We start from the raw sequence: 14383 nt of genomic DNA, 5'->3' as shown, positions 1-14383 counted from the left end.
GGTTCTACGAAAGGTTGTGTCCGGGAAGAGAGATGGCAGACTCGAGAGGATGGGGGGTCCAGGTGTGTGCCTCACAGAGACATCAAGGGTATGGGAGGAACATTCCAAGGGGAGGGGACTCCATCAGTTTGGTATGAAAGGAAGGGGAGGGTCCTATTCCAGTTCACAGTTAGGGCTAACGTTCACTTCCTTGCCAGGCCTTGCACACTCAGATGCTCACTGCAGTGCAAGAGATCTCCCACCTTATTGAACCGCTGGCCAGTGCCGCACGGGCTGAAGCCTCCCAGCTGGGACACAAGGTACCTGGGAAGACACGTGGGTAGTCCCAAGGTAGGGCAAGCGAGGGTTCCTGGCCCAGCTGACCTTCCACTCGAACCCCTTGCCGCAGGTATCCCAGATGGCCCAATACTTTGAGCCGCTCACTCTGGCTGCAGTGGGTGCTGCCTCCAAGACCCTGAGCCACCCACAGCAGATGGCACTCCTGGACCAGACTAAAACCTTGGCAGAGTCTGCCTTACAGTTGCTGTACACAGCCAAGGAGGCTGGCGGGAACCCCAAGGTACCGAGGGCGGGAGGGAGGGCCTGCTAGTAAGAGGTCAGTGAAGCAGGAACAACAGAGCCCACCTCCACTCACTCACTCTGTCCCACAGCAAGCAGCTCACACCCAGGAAGCCCTGGAGGAGGCTGTGCAGATGATGACAGAGGCCGTAGAGGACCTGACAACGACCCTCAACGAGGCAGCCAGTGCTGCTGGGGTTGTTGGCGGCATGGTGGACTCCATCACCCAGGCCATCAACCAGGTTAGAGTCTTGGGGTGCCTGTGGTCAGTGGCTACCCTGGGCTAGGGTCCCCGAGCACTGTGTCAGACACTCTGATAATCTTCCTACTTCCCCCATCTTCCCCCCTCAGCTAGATGAAGGACCAATGGGTGAACCAGAAGGTTCCTTCGTGGATTACCAGACAACTATGGTGCGGACAGCTAAGGCCATTGCTGTCACCGTTCAAGAGATGGTGAGTTTGGAAGAGTATAAGATTACCCCCAGAGAGCTTAGTTTGGAAATAACTTTACTTCTTCTGTTATCATCAGGTAACTAAATCAAACACCAGCCCTGAGGAGCTGGGCCCTCTTGCTAACCAGCTGACCAGTGACTACGGCCGTCTGGCCTCACAGGCCAAGCCTGCAGCTGTGGCTGCTGAGAATGAAGAGGTAAACACGGGGGCAGCTGCCGTGAATATCTTCCCCCAGGCCCTCACAGAAAGTCACAGTGGCGTGCCCCTTGTCCCCATCATGTCAGCCTCTAGGGCTGTCCCACCTTTACTCTGTCTAGTCTTCTATAGAAAAGGGAACACACGCTCAGGACCACTCCACTAAAGAGTGATCAGGGGTGCCTTGGTGGCTCAGTAAGCATACGACTCTTGATCTTAGGGTCATGATTTCAAGCCCTGCATTGGGCGTGGAGCCTACTTAATTAAAAAAAAAAAAAAAAGTGACCAGGGCTGTGTAGGGACAGGATCAAAGTCACAGGGATAAAGGAGATAGCCCACGATCTAGAGATTTCCTGGTCTGCCGCCATTGCCTCTGTCGACACTCCTGCTATCCTGCAGGTCTATAATCTCTTCTTAGTTCCTCCTTGTTGCAGACCCATGAAGCTCTTCCTTCCCTAAGCTCCTGGCTTTCCAAGAAAGCAAGTAATTGGATCTTAGCATGACACACCTAATCCCCAACCCCAAACCCCTCCCTTACCACATACGGCCAAATTGTAGTCCCTGGCCCTCTGATTCACATCCCCCAGCATAAAGGGCTTCTCCTCCACCTCCTCACTTTGCTTCACATAATCCTCACCAGTTGGTGCCTACATGCTATTATTTTCCATGTGTAGGAGGTGGCCTCCCGCCTGAAGGACATGAAACAGGGAATCTGCACGCTGGGCACTTGTTCTCACCACCCTTTAGTCTACGATGCGTGTTTTGTTAGGTCCTTAGTGACTCCTCCAAGCACAGTTGGGGGCACCCCTGAGTGTCTTGTAAAATCCACGTCCCTTTCCCATCTGCTCACAGATAGGCGCCCACATCAAGCACCGGGTGCAGGAGCTGGGGCACGGCTGTGCTGCTTTGGTCACCAAGGCAGGCGCCCTACAGTGCAGCCCCAGTGATGCCTACACCAAGAAGGAGCTCATAGAGTGTGCCCGGAGAGTCTCCGAGAAGGTGACGGTGCTCGTCCCCATGGACTGGGGGGCTGGCTCCCCAACCCTGTAGCCTCCCTTCCCATCCCCCTCCAACCTTCCCAGCCCTCTCCTCCGTCGCTTTTCCCAGGCACCAGTGACCTTTCCCTTCCACGAGGCACTGACCAGAGTCTCCATGTGACTTTCCTCCCCCAGGTCTCCCACGTGCTGGCTGCACTCCAGGCCGGGAACCGTGGCACCCAGGCCTGCATCACAGCAGCCAGTGCTGTGTCCGGCATCATCGCTGACCTCGACACCACCATCATGTTCGCTACCGCCGGCACCCTCAATCGCGAGGGTGCTGAAACTTTCGCAGACCACCGGTGAGGAGGGAACTGGGCCTCACAGAGGCAAGCGGGGAGTCGGGGGGAGCAGAAGAGGCTGGAGGGTTTGGAGGAGGACTGAGAAGGGCTGACCGGGCTGGGCCCTCCCTCAGGGAAGGCATTCTGAAGACTGCAAAGGTGCTGGTGGAAGACACCAAGGTCCTGGTGCAGAATGCAGCTGGGAGCCAGGAGAAGTTAGCACAGGCTGCCCAGTCCTCCGTGGCCACCATCACCCGCCTTGCTGATGTGGTCAAGCTGGGCGCAGCCAGCCTGGGAGCTGAGGACCCTGAGACACAGGTATCCATTTGACACCCCTAATTCTGGCCAGAAACACTGCCTGTTCCCCCTTTCCCTCCCACAGACCAGAGCCTCTGCTCTCCCACGCAGGTAGTGCTGATCAACGCAGTGAAAGATGTGGCCAAAGCCCTGGGAGACCTCATCAGCGCAACAAAGGCTGCAGCTGGCAAAGTTGGGGATGACCCCGCTGTGTGGCAGCTCAAGAACTCTGCCAAGGTTGGAGGGAATGAGAGAGGGAATGAGGGGCCAATCGGTGCACTTTCTCCTGTTCCTTAAAACGCCCCCCTCTCCAACTCCTCTGATGCCCCCAGGTGATGGTGACCAATGTGACATCATTGCTCAAGACTGTGAAAGCCGTGGAAGATGAAGCCACCAAAGGCACACGAGCCCTGGAGGCAACCACGGAACACATACGGCAGGAGCTGGCGGTGAGCAAGTGTCTGGAGCACTGGGGACTTGGGTTAGAGAGGGATCAAGACAGATTGTGAATCTGTATTTCACATATATTCACAGACAGAAATGTAGAGTCGCACTCATTCTCCGCGCTCACTGCCAGACTTCCTAAGTGAGCTGCACTGGTGTCTTTCCCTCCCCCACCTACTTAGTCCTCAGCATTTCACACCTGCCTTCCCTCACCCTCCCACTTTCCCCAGTCACCAGTGCCCCTTAGCTGCCACATTCAGTGCCCTCTTCTTGGCCATCATCTTCTTCAAACATTTCCAAATCATTTGACTTTGTTAACAAGCCTCTCTGGAATCTTTCTTCCTTTGGCCCTCCTGACACTGGCTTTGCTCTTGCTTCTCCAGCATCTCTTCTGTAGTCGTCATCAAACCACCTTCAACCTAGTAAACGTGGAGGCTGGCCCAAAATGGTGCAAATCGCCAGATTTCCCTGTCCTCTTCTTTGGCAAGTTGAACCACTTTCACGATCGTTCTCTGGCAAGCTGACTTCACCTCTGAGTTTAGTTGTTCTCAACTGCCTGTCTGACATCACCACCAAGAGGCCATGCCACCCAGCTTCTGGCCCCCAAGCGACTTCCTCTTCCCATGGTAGCAGCCTCCATCACCTGTGACTTCCTTGTCTTCTTCACCAAATCCCGGCCACTGCAAGTCCTCCCAACCACCCTCCCTTCTCTTCTTTCACCCCTCCTCTCTCTGCCCCGTCAGCACCCTGGTTGGGATCTTCATCCACCCTCCTCCACTTTGATTGCCGTGTTAGTTTTCTGCCTCGTCCTCCCCTCTCCCTTCAATCTCTTGTCACTCTCGTCTCCTTCTCCTCTTTCTCATTTCCGAATTCACCTTTCTGACCCTCTCCTTGGAGAGGAAAGTTAACTGAAATTCTTAATTTTCTGCCTCCCAAACCTTATCTTTCACTCATCTTTCCTATCTTGGTAAGTGGCACCTTTTAATAACTCAGCTTCTAAAGCCAGGAACGCAGCTGTAATGTTGTTCTCTCGTTCCCACATCTGAGCGCATCAGCAAGACCTGTCAGTGCTCCCTCCACGCGGATCTCATGTTCTCTCTTCTCCATCACTACCACCTCCAGATCATCCCCAGTCCTTCCATGCTTCTGTGTATTTGTGCGCTAGCCTCCATCTGTTCTCCCTGCCCCGACACTCACCCCTCTGATGCATTCTCTGTACACTGTAGCCAAATACACTTTTGAAAATATAAATTAGATTGTGTCACTTTGCTTAGAACCCTTCAGTGACTGCCCTGCCATCTTTGGTAAAATCCACTCTTGGCCGCCACTTCCCAGGCCCCCGCCAACTTCCCTAGTCTCATTGGTCTTGCTCCTCGCCCTTCCCCAGCCCCAGGCCGCTGCACTGTCACTCCTGCTGCTGCAGGTCCTTGCACTTGCTTTGCTTCAGCTTTTTTAACATCTGGCTCCTTCCAGTCCTTCAGGCTGAAGCTTAAAGTCCTCTCCTCTGGGTTGCCTGGCTGGCTCAGTCCATAGAGCATGTGACTCTTGATCTCAGGGTTGTGAATTTGAGCCCCACATTGGGTGTAGAAATTACTTTAAAAAATAAAGTAAAATCTTAAAAAAAAAAAAAAAAAAAAGCCTCTTCTGAGAGAGGCTTCCCTGGCCATCTACCGGAGAAAGGACCTCACTTTTGTTTCTCAGCACAGCACCCTCTTTACTTCCTTCACAGCCTAGTCCAGTCTTTAGTTTTTCTGTGTGTTTACCTATTTATTGTCTGTGTCCAAAACTATAGGGTAAACTCCATGAGAACAAGGACTTTGTCTCCTTTATTCCCCATTGCATTCCTAGCACCTCACACAGAATCTACCACTAGCCGATTTTTAATAATTTGCTGGACGAACACATACATCAAAATATTTTTGATTTTTATATGTTATGTAAAAGTCCAAGTTCCTTGGTCTGATAGTCAAGGCCCCAAAAACCTTTTCTTCACCATCCCTGTAATTCTAGAACATTTTTTGGTACTGTCTCACTTGACATTCTGGTTATTCATGCCCCCATTTACCTAAAATGCCTTCCTGTTATCTATGTCTTTTAAGATCCAGCCCCTTGCCCCCACTCTGCCACTCACCCCTTCAAGGCTTCTCTGTAGTTGAGGAATAAAAACCCAGCTCAAATAACCCAGCTGTGATGTGTGAATGTCTCCAAGGACCTGACCTACAATAAGTACTCATTGAATGTCTGTTCTTGAACACATGGATGAATGAACCGGATTATACAAGTAGAGTGCTACGCTGTCTTATGGTCTCACACACCGTACAATTTTTCTTTTTGTCTTATCTGCAACAGGTCTTCTGTTCTCCAGAGCCACCTGCCAAGACCTCTACCCCAGAAGATTTCATTCGCATGACCAAGGGTATCACTATGGCAACAGCCAAGGCTGTTGCCGCTGGCAACTCCTGTCGCCAGGAGGATGTCATTGCCACAGCTAATCTGAGTCGGCGTGCTATCGCAGATATGCTTCGGGCTTGCAAGGTAAAAACCCCGATAGGCAGAAGCCTGAGACGGCGCAGCAGCTTTGGGGCAAAACACGGGAGGGGCGAAACTGCGGGGGCTTGGGCCTGGAACTCTTTGGGATCCTAAAGCTAACTGTATGGGATAGGAAGCAGCTTACCACCCAGAAGTGGCCCCTGATGTGCGGCTTCGAGCCCTGCACTATGGCCGGGAGTGTGCCAATGGCTACCTGGAGCTGCTGGACCACGTGCTGCTGGTAAGGAAAGCGGGTGTTGTCTGCTCCTCACACCGGCCTCCCTGAGTACACAGTCCCCTCCCGTGTGCCTCAGTCCCAGCTCTCGATTCTTTTGTTCAAATCTCCTTCCCACTCCACCTTCTCTTTCCCAAATCTGTTCTGATTTCCAAGTCTCCCTTCCACTGGGGCCCCATCATTCTTAGCATCTTTGGTTTTCCCACTCACCTCTTCCTCTTGGTTTTTCTTATCTCTTCTCTTCCCACCCAACCTCCCCCTTCTCTACCTTCATCGTCTCTTCATTCTTCTCATTTCATCATTCTCCTTGCTCCTTGTCAGCCGGTGAGTGACACACAGCCCCTGTCTTCACCCTGTGTACAGTGTGATGCCCAGGGTGCACCTGCCCAGGGGGCATGGTGTTTGACGGCTGTGGTGTGGAGGGGTCTAGGGATGGGGTGGGGGGTCACGGTCTGCCCTGTTTCTTACCTCTGGTAGGAGCTCAGATCTGATGCTTTCTCCCCCCCCCCCCCCCCCCCCCCCCCCCCCCCCCCCAGACCCTGCAGAAGCCAAGCCCAGAACTGAAGCAGCAATTGACAGGACACTCAAAGCGTGTGGCTGGTTCAGTCACTGAGCTCATCCAGGCTGCTGAGGCCATGAAGGGTGAGAGGTGACCAGGGACAGGGAGGGAAGGGAAACCTTTGTCATGGGGAGATCTCTGCTTCCTGGTTGGGCTGCTCTGAGTTGGCTGCTGCCCACAGTCCCCACAGGTGCCAGGGGCCAGTGATACTAACCATGCTGCCCAGTGCTCCTGACATCCCTGCTCTGCCTTGGCCCTTTTCTTCCTCCCTTTGTCACACCAGGAACAGAATGGGTGGACCCAGAGGACCCCACAGTCATCGCTGAGAATGAGCTCCTGGGAGCTGCAGCTGCCATTGAGGCTGCAGCCAAAAAGCTGGAGCAGCTGAAGCCTCGGGCCAAACCCAAGGTCAGTCCTCCTGCCTCCTGTTCCCTACCCTCCCGAAGGCAGAATGTCCCTACCTTCATTTTGCATCTCTCTCTACAATCTTTCTCTTCATTTTAGGAGGCAGATGAGTCCTTGAACTTTGAGGAACAGATATTGGAAGCTGCCAAGTCCATTGCAGCAGCCACCAGTGCCCTGGTAAAGGCTGCATCAGCTGCCCAGAGGGAACTGGTGGCCCAAGGGAAGGTAAGTACTTGGATACCCAGAAGAATGGGGACAGCTCTGCTGTCCACACTCGAATGGATCCCAGGCATTTACACACCTACGGCGAGCACAGGTCTGAGTAGGCTCTCCTCTTTCCTCCACAGGTGGGCGCCATTCCAGCCAATGCACTGGATGATGGGCAGTGGTCCCAAGGCCTCATTTCTGCTGTGAGTGCACAGTACCCACTAGGTCCCTCAGCTAGGAGACTAGAGGGGAAGGACCAGGGCAATAGGCATATGTTAATCTAATCCTCCTCACTTTAGGCCCGGATGGTGGCCGCAGCCACCAACAATTTGTGTGAGGCGGCCAATGCAGCCGTGCAAGGCCACGCCAGCCAGGAGAAACTCATCTCATCAGCCAAGCAGGTAGCTGCCTCCACAGCCCAGCTCCTTGTGGCCTGCAAGGTCAAGGCTGACCAGGACTCGGAGGCAATGAAACGACTTCAGGTGAGGAACCGTGACCATCCTGCTGTACCTTGGGCTGTGCTACTTTAAACTTTTCCCCCAAGATGTGCTTTTCTGTGAGGGAGTAGAGGGACTCTCTCAGCTGAGTTCCCAGCCTCACACTGCTTTCTCTGCCCAGGCTGCTGGCAATGCAGTGAAGCGAGCCTCGGATAACCTGGTGAAGGCAGCACAGAAGGCCGCAGCCTTTGAAGACCAAGAGAACGAGACAGTGGTGGTGAAGGAGAAGATGGTTGGGGGCATTGCCCAGGTGAGCTTTGCCCCGGACACCCTTAAGCACACTGCCAACCAGGCAGTCACATTGCCTGTGCCGGCCCCAACGGCCCTGTACCCTAATGCACATACTTGCTGAACTGAGTCCCCGATCTCCATCCCTCAGATCATTGCCGCACAGGAAGAGATGCTTCGGAAGGAACGAGAGCTGGAAGAGGCGCGGAAGAAGCTGGCACAGATTCGGCAGCAACAGTACAAGTTCCTGCCTTCAGAGCTTCGAGATGAGCACTAGGGCAGCCGCTTCTATTTAATGCAGACCCAGCCCAGAGACTGTGCCTGCCACTACCAAAGCCTTCTGGGCTGTCGGGCCTGACCTGCCCAACCCCAGCACTCCCCCAAGTGCCTGCCAAACCCTGGGCCTGGGCCTGCCCAGTCCCGCTGCACATCCCCTGTCCCCTCCCTGACTCCAAGTGCCTTCATGCCCTAGGGCCCCCTAAGTGCCTGCCCCTCCCTAGAGTATTAACGCTCCAAGAGTATTATTAACGCTGCTGTACCTCAGCCTGAACCTGCCAGGGCTCCCGCCCGCTCCACCCTGCCGGCAGCTTCCAGCCAGTCCCCACAGCCTTGGCTCTGCTCCTCCTTTTTTGATACTGTCTACCCCTACCCCCAGCTACCTGTGGGGACCGCAGGGTTACAAGCCCCAAACAGGTCATGCTCCAATAAAGGTGATTCTGCCTGCGACCTCTGCCTGGCCTTGTGAAGAGATGGGAGATTCCCCTCAGACAAAGAGAATGTGGAGGAAAGAATGGGATTCAGTTCTGTCACCAGCTTCATCTGGCTCAGAAATGGGAGTGGGGGCACACTGTGGCAATCTGGCCCCCCGCCCCGCCACCCCTTCCTCCTCCTTGCACCCAGATCCCCAGAGTCACCACGATTGGGAAGCTGAGAAGGCCTGTTCCTGTGGTCCCCTATCTCACTGGCCAGCGCCTACGCCTCACCAAGTGGCATCACCCTGCTGCTGGGACAGCAGCTGCCAGTGCTCTTTGTGACTACCAGGGATGCTCGATCTTCGTAACCGTTCAGAGTATTTGAACAAATCCAATTCCTGGCCAAATCCAAATTTTCAAAAGCAGCTTTGCTAAAAAGAATAAGCCGATAAGATACAAGTGTCTGAGCCTCAGAGAACTATGGCCACAGATTTGGTTGAGGGTCCTAACAAGCAAAATACCCCCTGAGGCTGCACCGGCTAGGTTCTACTGTTGATGTGCTGGGGGACTTCTGGGCCCTCCTGGGCCTGTTACTCCTGCCGAGAACAGCGCTGGACAAAAAAAACTGAAAAAGCTTGACCCAGGTGTCTTGGTTAGCGGGCACAGCTCCCTGCTACTGGCAGCCCTGTTCCAGCTGCCATGCCCGTCTTTGAGGTTAAGCAGAGGGAGGTGGTCAGGGAGGTGGGTGTCACTTCCCCTCCCGTCCACATTGACCACCTCTGCCCACACAGCGTGGACCACATGGCAGTCCTCGGGCCTGTCGCTATTTTCATGCGTGGTTCTTTAACCAGCCCTGTTGCCCAGGAGGTTAATTCCTTGCCTCCCCCTCCAAGTAAAATACAAACACCACCCACTACTACTCTAGGCACCTTTCACCTCCTTGAAGCCATGACATCTTCCATTCCCGCTGCATTAGAATAAGTTTAAAGTAGATGCAATTGCTTTGCCCTCCCCAGGGCAGCCCATATGGAAGGTGCCAACTTCCTACCATCACTCCTGTCACTTGTGATTAATTCATTCAATATTTACTAAGCCATGCCCAGGCTAAGCACTGGAAAATAGAGATGCATTATCACCTCTGACGCAGAGACCTGGCAACTCCAGTACAAACCACTGTGGCCCCCTAACCCCAGATTCAATGTCCTAGCGTCGTGACTTGGGAACCGTAGAGATCAAATCCCTTCCACAGCCTCCCCAACGAGTGGTAGTCCAGACTGTTTGAACTCCTCCAGCTATAAGCCCAGGGCAGCTGCTTATTCCTTCCACCACTTCCCCGCCATGTCCTCAGGAACTGTGACCAGTCACATACCTCTCACTAGTGGTACAGCAGGGAGCCTTCTGGGGAGAGGCTCAAATACCCTCTAGACCAGCAGTTCTTAAAATGTGGTCCACCTAAGGGTGCCCAAGACCCTTTCAGAAATCCTCAAGTTCATTTTCATAATACTAGTATAGGCATTTTTCTCCTTCACGGCACCCAACATTTGTACCGACAGTGCAAAAATAATGGTGGGTAACATTGCCTTAGCACACATCAAGGCCCTGGCCCAAACCGCACTAACAGTCACTGTGATTCTTCACCACCATGCACTAGCAATTCAAGAAGTAAATGCCAGCTTCACTTAAGAATGTCCTTGGGGCTCCTGGGTGGCTCAGTTGGTTAGGTATCTGACTTTGGCTCAGGTCATGATCTCTCAGTTCCTGAGTTTAAGCCCCACATCAGGCTGTCTGCTCTCAGCACACAGCCCGCTTTGGGTCCTCCGTCCCCCTCTCTCTCTGCCCCTCCCCAGCTTGTTCTTTCTCTCTCTCTCAAAATAAATAAATAAACAAAAAAATGTCTTTGATGAAGCAATAAAAAATTATTAACTTTATTCCATGTAAATCCCTGAGTAACAAGTCTTCTCAATATTCCATGTGATGAATCGGGAAGCTGCACACCAAAGTACGGTGGCATCTGGAGGAAAGCACTTACACAATCGTTTGAGTTGTGAGCTGAGCTAGCTGCTTTTCTCACAGAAGACCACATACACTTGAAAACAACCGGCGGACAAATCAGGGCTAGTGGACTTTGGTGTCAGGCAGAACTTCTCTCAAAAAGGAACAAAGTGACTCCATAATATCAGGGAAAAACCAACAGTATTTGTTGCCTAGGAATGATACAATTTGAGCTTTCAAGTAAGGATTCTGGAAAACTTGGGTCTGCTACCATGAGCTTTACAGCTTTCCCTAACTTAAAACTTGGACTCTTCTGTTAAAAACAATCCTCATATTAAGGAATTTGATTTCTTTTTATAATGTATAATGAAATGTGTCAATATCCGGAACATTTGCATAGTTCAGTGAATCAGTATTTTCCAAATGACCACTGCATGATATTACATCATTCTCCCTGGGTAAACGATCCAACCACAGTGCAACACAGACCAATGGATTTTAATGTAACATAGTACAAAAAAGTTATTGATGTGGTTTCAGATTCCACATTGCAAATAACCCTTAAGAAACAACCATTTGTCCAGTTTTAAGGTAGTATTGGAGAAGAATACACATGATTACCTGAAAAGGCTAGAAATATACTACTCTCTTTTCCAGCTATATATCTGGGTGAGGCTAGATTTTCTTCATATACAGTACTTCAAATAAACCACCATATATCAATAGAAAGCACAAGTAGATTTTGAGAATCCATACATCCTCTATTAAGCCAGATATTAAAGAGATTTATAAAAAATGTAAAATAACTGCCATCCTGTCACTAATTTAGGGAAGTGAAAATAGTTTTCATTAAAAATTTTTATGTTCAAATAGAAAACTTTTGGGGTGCGTGGCTGGCTCAGTTGGTTGAGCTTCCAACTTGGATTTCAGCTCAGGTCATGATTCCAGGGTAGTGGAATCAAGCCCCGCAGCAGGCTTAAGAGTCTCTCTCTCCCTCTGCCCCTCTCCCGGCTCGTGCTCTCTCTCTCTCTCTCTAAAAGAAAACACAAAAAAATTTTTAAAAATGATCATTAAAAAAAAAAAATAGAAAGATTTTGCACAGCAAAGGAAACCATCAACCAAAGGAAAAGGCAACCTACGGGGTGCCTCGGTCAGTTGAGCACCAGACTCTTGATTTCGGCTCAGGTCAGCATCTCATAGTTGTGAGATGCAGCCCGCACAGAGCCTGCTTGAGATTCTCTCTCTCCCTCTCCCTCTCCCTCTGCCCCTCCCCTAGGCACATGTGTGTGCACTCTCTCTCTCTCAAAATAAATAAATAAACAAACAAAAGGTGACCTAGTGAATGGCAGAGGATATTTGCAACTGATATATCTGATAAGAGGTTAATATCCAATATATATAAAGAACTTAAACAACTCAACACCAAAAAAATACAATCTGATTAAAAAATGGGCAGAGGACCTAAGTAGACATTTTTTTCCAAAGAAGACATACAGATGGCCAACAGACACATGAAAAGATGCTCAACATTATTGATCATTAGGGAAATGCAAATCAAAATCACAATGAGATATCACTCCACACCAGTCAGAATGGCTAGTATCAAAAAGGTAAGAAAATAACAAGTGTTGGCAAGGATGTGGAGAAAAAGGGACCCTTGTGTACTGTTGGTGAGAATGTAAATTGGTGCAAATACTATGGAAAACAGTATGGAGTTTCCTGAAAAAAATAAAAATAGAAAAACTATATGACCCAGTAATTCCACTACTGGATAACTACCCAAAGAAAATGAAGATCCTATTTCAAAAAGATGTATGAACCCTACGTTTACTGCAGCATTATTTACAACAGCCAAGATATGGAAGCAACCTAAGTATCCATCAACAGATGAATAGATAAAGATGTGATACTCTGCCATAAAAAAGAATGAGATCTTGGGTGGCTCAGTCAGTTAAGCATCTGACTCTAGATTTTGGCTTAGGTCATAATCCCAGGATCATGGGACCGAGCTTTGCATCAGGCTCTGCACTGACACATGGAGCCTAGTTGGGATTCTCTCTCTTCTTTCTGCCTCCCCCCCCAAAGCACATGTGCATACATGTGCTCTCACTCTCAAAATAAATAATAACATTGGGGCGCCTGGGTGGCTCAGTTGGTTAAGCTTCCGACTTCGGCTCAGGTCATGACCTCACGGTTTGTGAGTTCGAGCCCCACGTCAGGCTCTGTGCTGACAGCTCAGAGCCTGGAGCCTGTTTCAGATTCTGTGTCTCCCTCTCTCTCTGACCCTCCCCCGTTCATGCTCTGTCTCTCTCTGTCTCAAAAATAAATAAACGTTAAAAAAATTAAAAATAAATAAATAATAACATTAAAAAAAAAAAAAAAAGGAATGAGATCTTGCCATTTGCAACAACATGGATGGACCTAGACAGAGGGTATTATGCTAGGTGAAATAAGTCAGAGGAAGATAAATACCATTTGATTTCTCATATATGTGGAATCTAAAAAACAGATGAACAAACAAAAAACAATTGACTCTTAAATACAGAGAACAAACTGGTGGTTGCCAGTGGGAAGGTGGAAGGGGACAGATGAAATAGATAAAGGGATAATATTAAGAGATACAAACTTCCAGTTATAAAATAAATGTCATGGAAACGAAAAGTAGAGCATAGGGAATATAGTCAATAATATTGTAATAACATATGGTGACAGATGGTGACTACAGTTACTGTGACAAGCTTTGAGTTGAGTAATGTATAGTTGTTGAAGCAATGTTGTACACCTGAAACTAATATAACATCATACATTAGTTATAGTTCAATAAAAAAAATGTATGCTAACAGGGTTAATCTGTAATGGGTTTACTTGTTATTTTTAATGAATTAGTATTTAAAATTTTTGTTTCCATTTTACTATGTTAAGTATTGATAGATATAATCCACTTCAACAAAAGCTTTTTGGATCTTCAAAACCCATTCTTAATTTTTAAGAATATAAGGGTTTTGGGGCACCTGGGTGGCTCAGTTGGTTAAGTGTTTGGCTCTTGATTTTGGCTCAGGTCATGATCTCACCGTTCATGAGATCAAGCCCTGTGTCAGGATTCTCTCTCTCTCTCTCTCACAAAATAAATAAAAAAACTAAAAAAAAAAAAAAAAAAAAAAAAAAAAAAAGAATGTAAGGGGTTCTAAGGCCAAGTTTTAAAGAAAAAAAAGTTTAAGAACTGCTGCACTAGACCATGAGTCCCTTCAGATCCACACAGCATTAACAGTTTTATATACACGAAACCTGGTGCATAAAAAATATACCCAGCAAATGTTTATTAAATGCATACTCTTATGCCTGATGCTATGCTAGGCATTGGGGATTCAGAATTGAAAAAGATGGTCCCTGTTCTAGAGGACTCACAAGCCAGTGGAGGAGACGCACAGGTAGGTACAAGAACAATTATAACAGGAACTATGAGGGGAATTATAGGAGCCTACACCAAAAACACACATCTATTAGGTGGAGGGAATGAGAGGGGCCAGGGAAGCGCTCCCAGAAAAGCTATCATTTGAACTGAGTTTTTAAGGCCACAAAAATCAGCCAACGGAAGAGAATTTTAGAAGGAACAGAATGCATAAAAGGTGGAAGTTTTAAGAAAAGTATGGTCGGGGCGCCTGGGTGGCGCAGTCGGTTGGGCGTCCGACTTCAGCCAGGTCACGATCTCGCGGTCCGTGAGTTCGAGCCCCGCGTCGGGCTCTGGGCTGATGGCTCGGAGCCTGGAGCCTGTTT

At 49.6% G+C, this 14383-nt stretch overlaps 1 protein-coding gene across 3 annotated transcripts in view; it reads left to right on the top strand.

Annotated features, from left to right (window-relative positions):
- Positions 1–8651, top strand: part of TLN1 (talin 1) — a 31654-nt gene extending 23003 nt beyond the window's left edge. For all 3 annotated transcript variants that reach the window (XM_049626074.1, XM_049626064.1, XM_049626069.1), the window contains exons 39-57: positions 198–299; positions 389–559; positions 651–800; positions 910–1011; positions 1088–1207; positions 2059–2205; positions 2379–2545; positions 2659–2842; positions 2933–3058; positions 3154–3270; positions 5615–5800; positions 5928–6035; positions 6566–6671; positions 6872–6996; positions 7093–7218; positions 7341–7403; positions 7500–7682; positions 7819–7947; positions 8077–8651. In XM_049626074.1, coding sequence (XP_049482031.1) covers positions 198–299; positions 389–559; positions 651–800; positions 910–1011; positions 1088–1207; positions 2059–2205; positions 2379–2545; positions 2659–2842; positions 2933–3058; positions 3154–3270; positions 5615–5800; positions 5928–6035; positions 6566–6671; positions 6872–6996; positions 7093–7218; positions 7341–7403; positions 7500–7682; positions 7819–7947; positions 8077–8202 — 2538 coding nt within the window. In that variant the 3' untranslated portion in view covers positions 8203–8651. The remainder of the gene's footprint in view (positions 1–197; positions 300–388; positions 560–650; positions 801–909; positions 1012–1087; positions 1208–2058; positions 2206–2378; positions 2546–2658; positions 2843–2932; positions 3059–3153; positions 3271–5614; positions 5801–5927; positions 6036–6565; positions 6672–6871; positions 6997–7092; positions 7219–7340; positions 7404–7499; positions 7683–7818; positions 7948–8076) is intronic.
- Positions 8652–14383: the final 5732 nt, after the last annotated feature.

Source organism: Panthera uncia, chromosome D4 (assembly GCF_023721935.1).
Source record: "Panthera uncia isolate 11264 chromosome D4, Puncia_PCG_1.0, whole genome shotgun sequence".
Lineage (NCBI taxonomy): Eukaryota > Metazoa > Chordata > Mammalia > Carnivora > Felidae > Panthera > Panthera uncia.
This window is presented reverse-complemented; position numbering and strand designations above follow the sequence as displayed.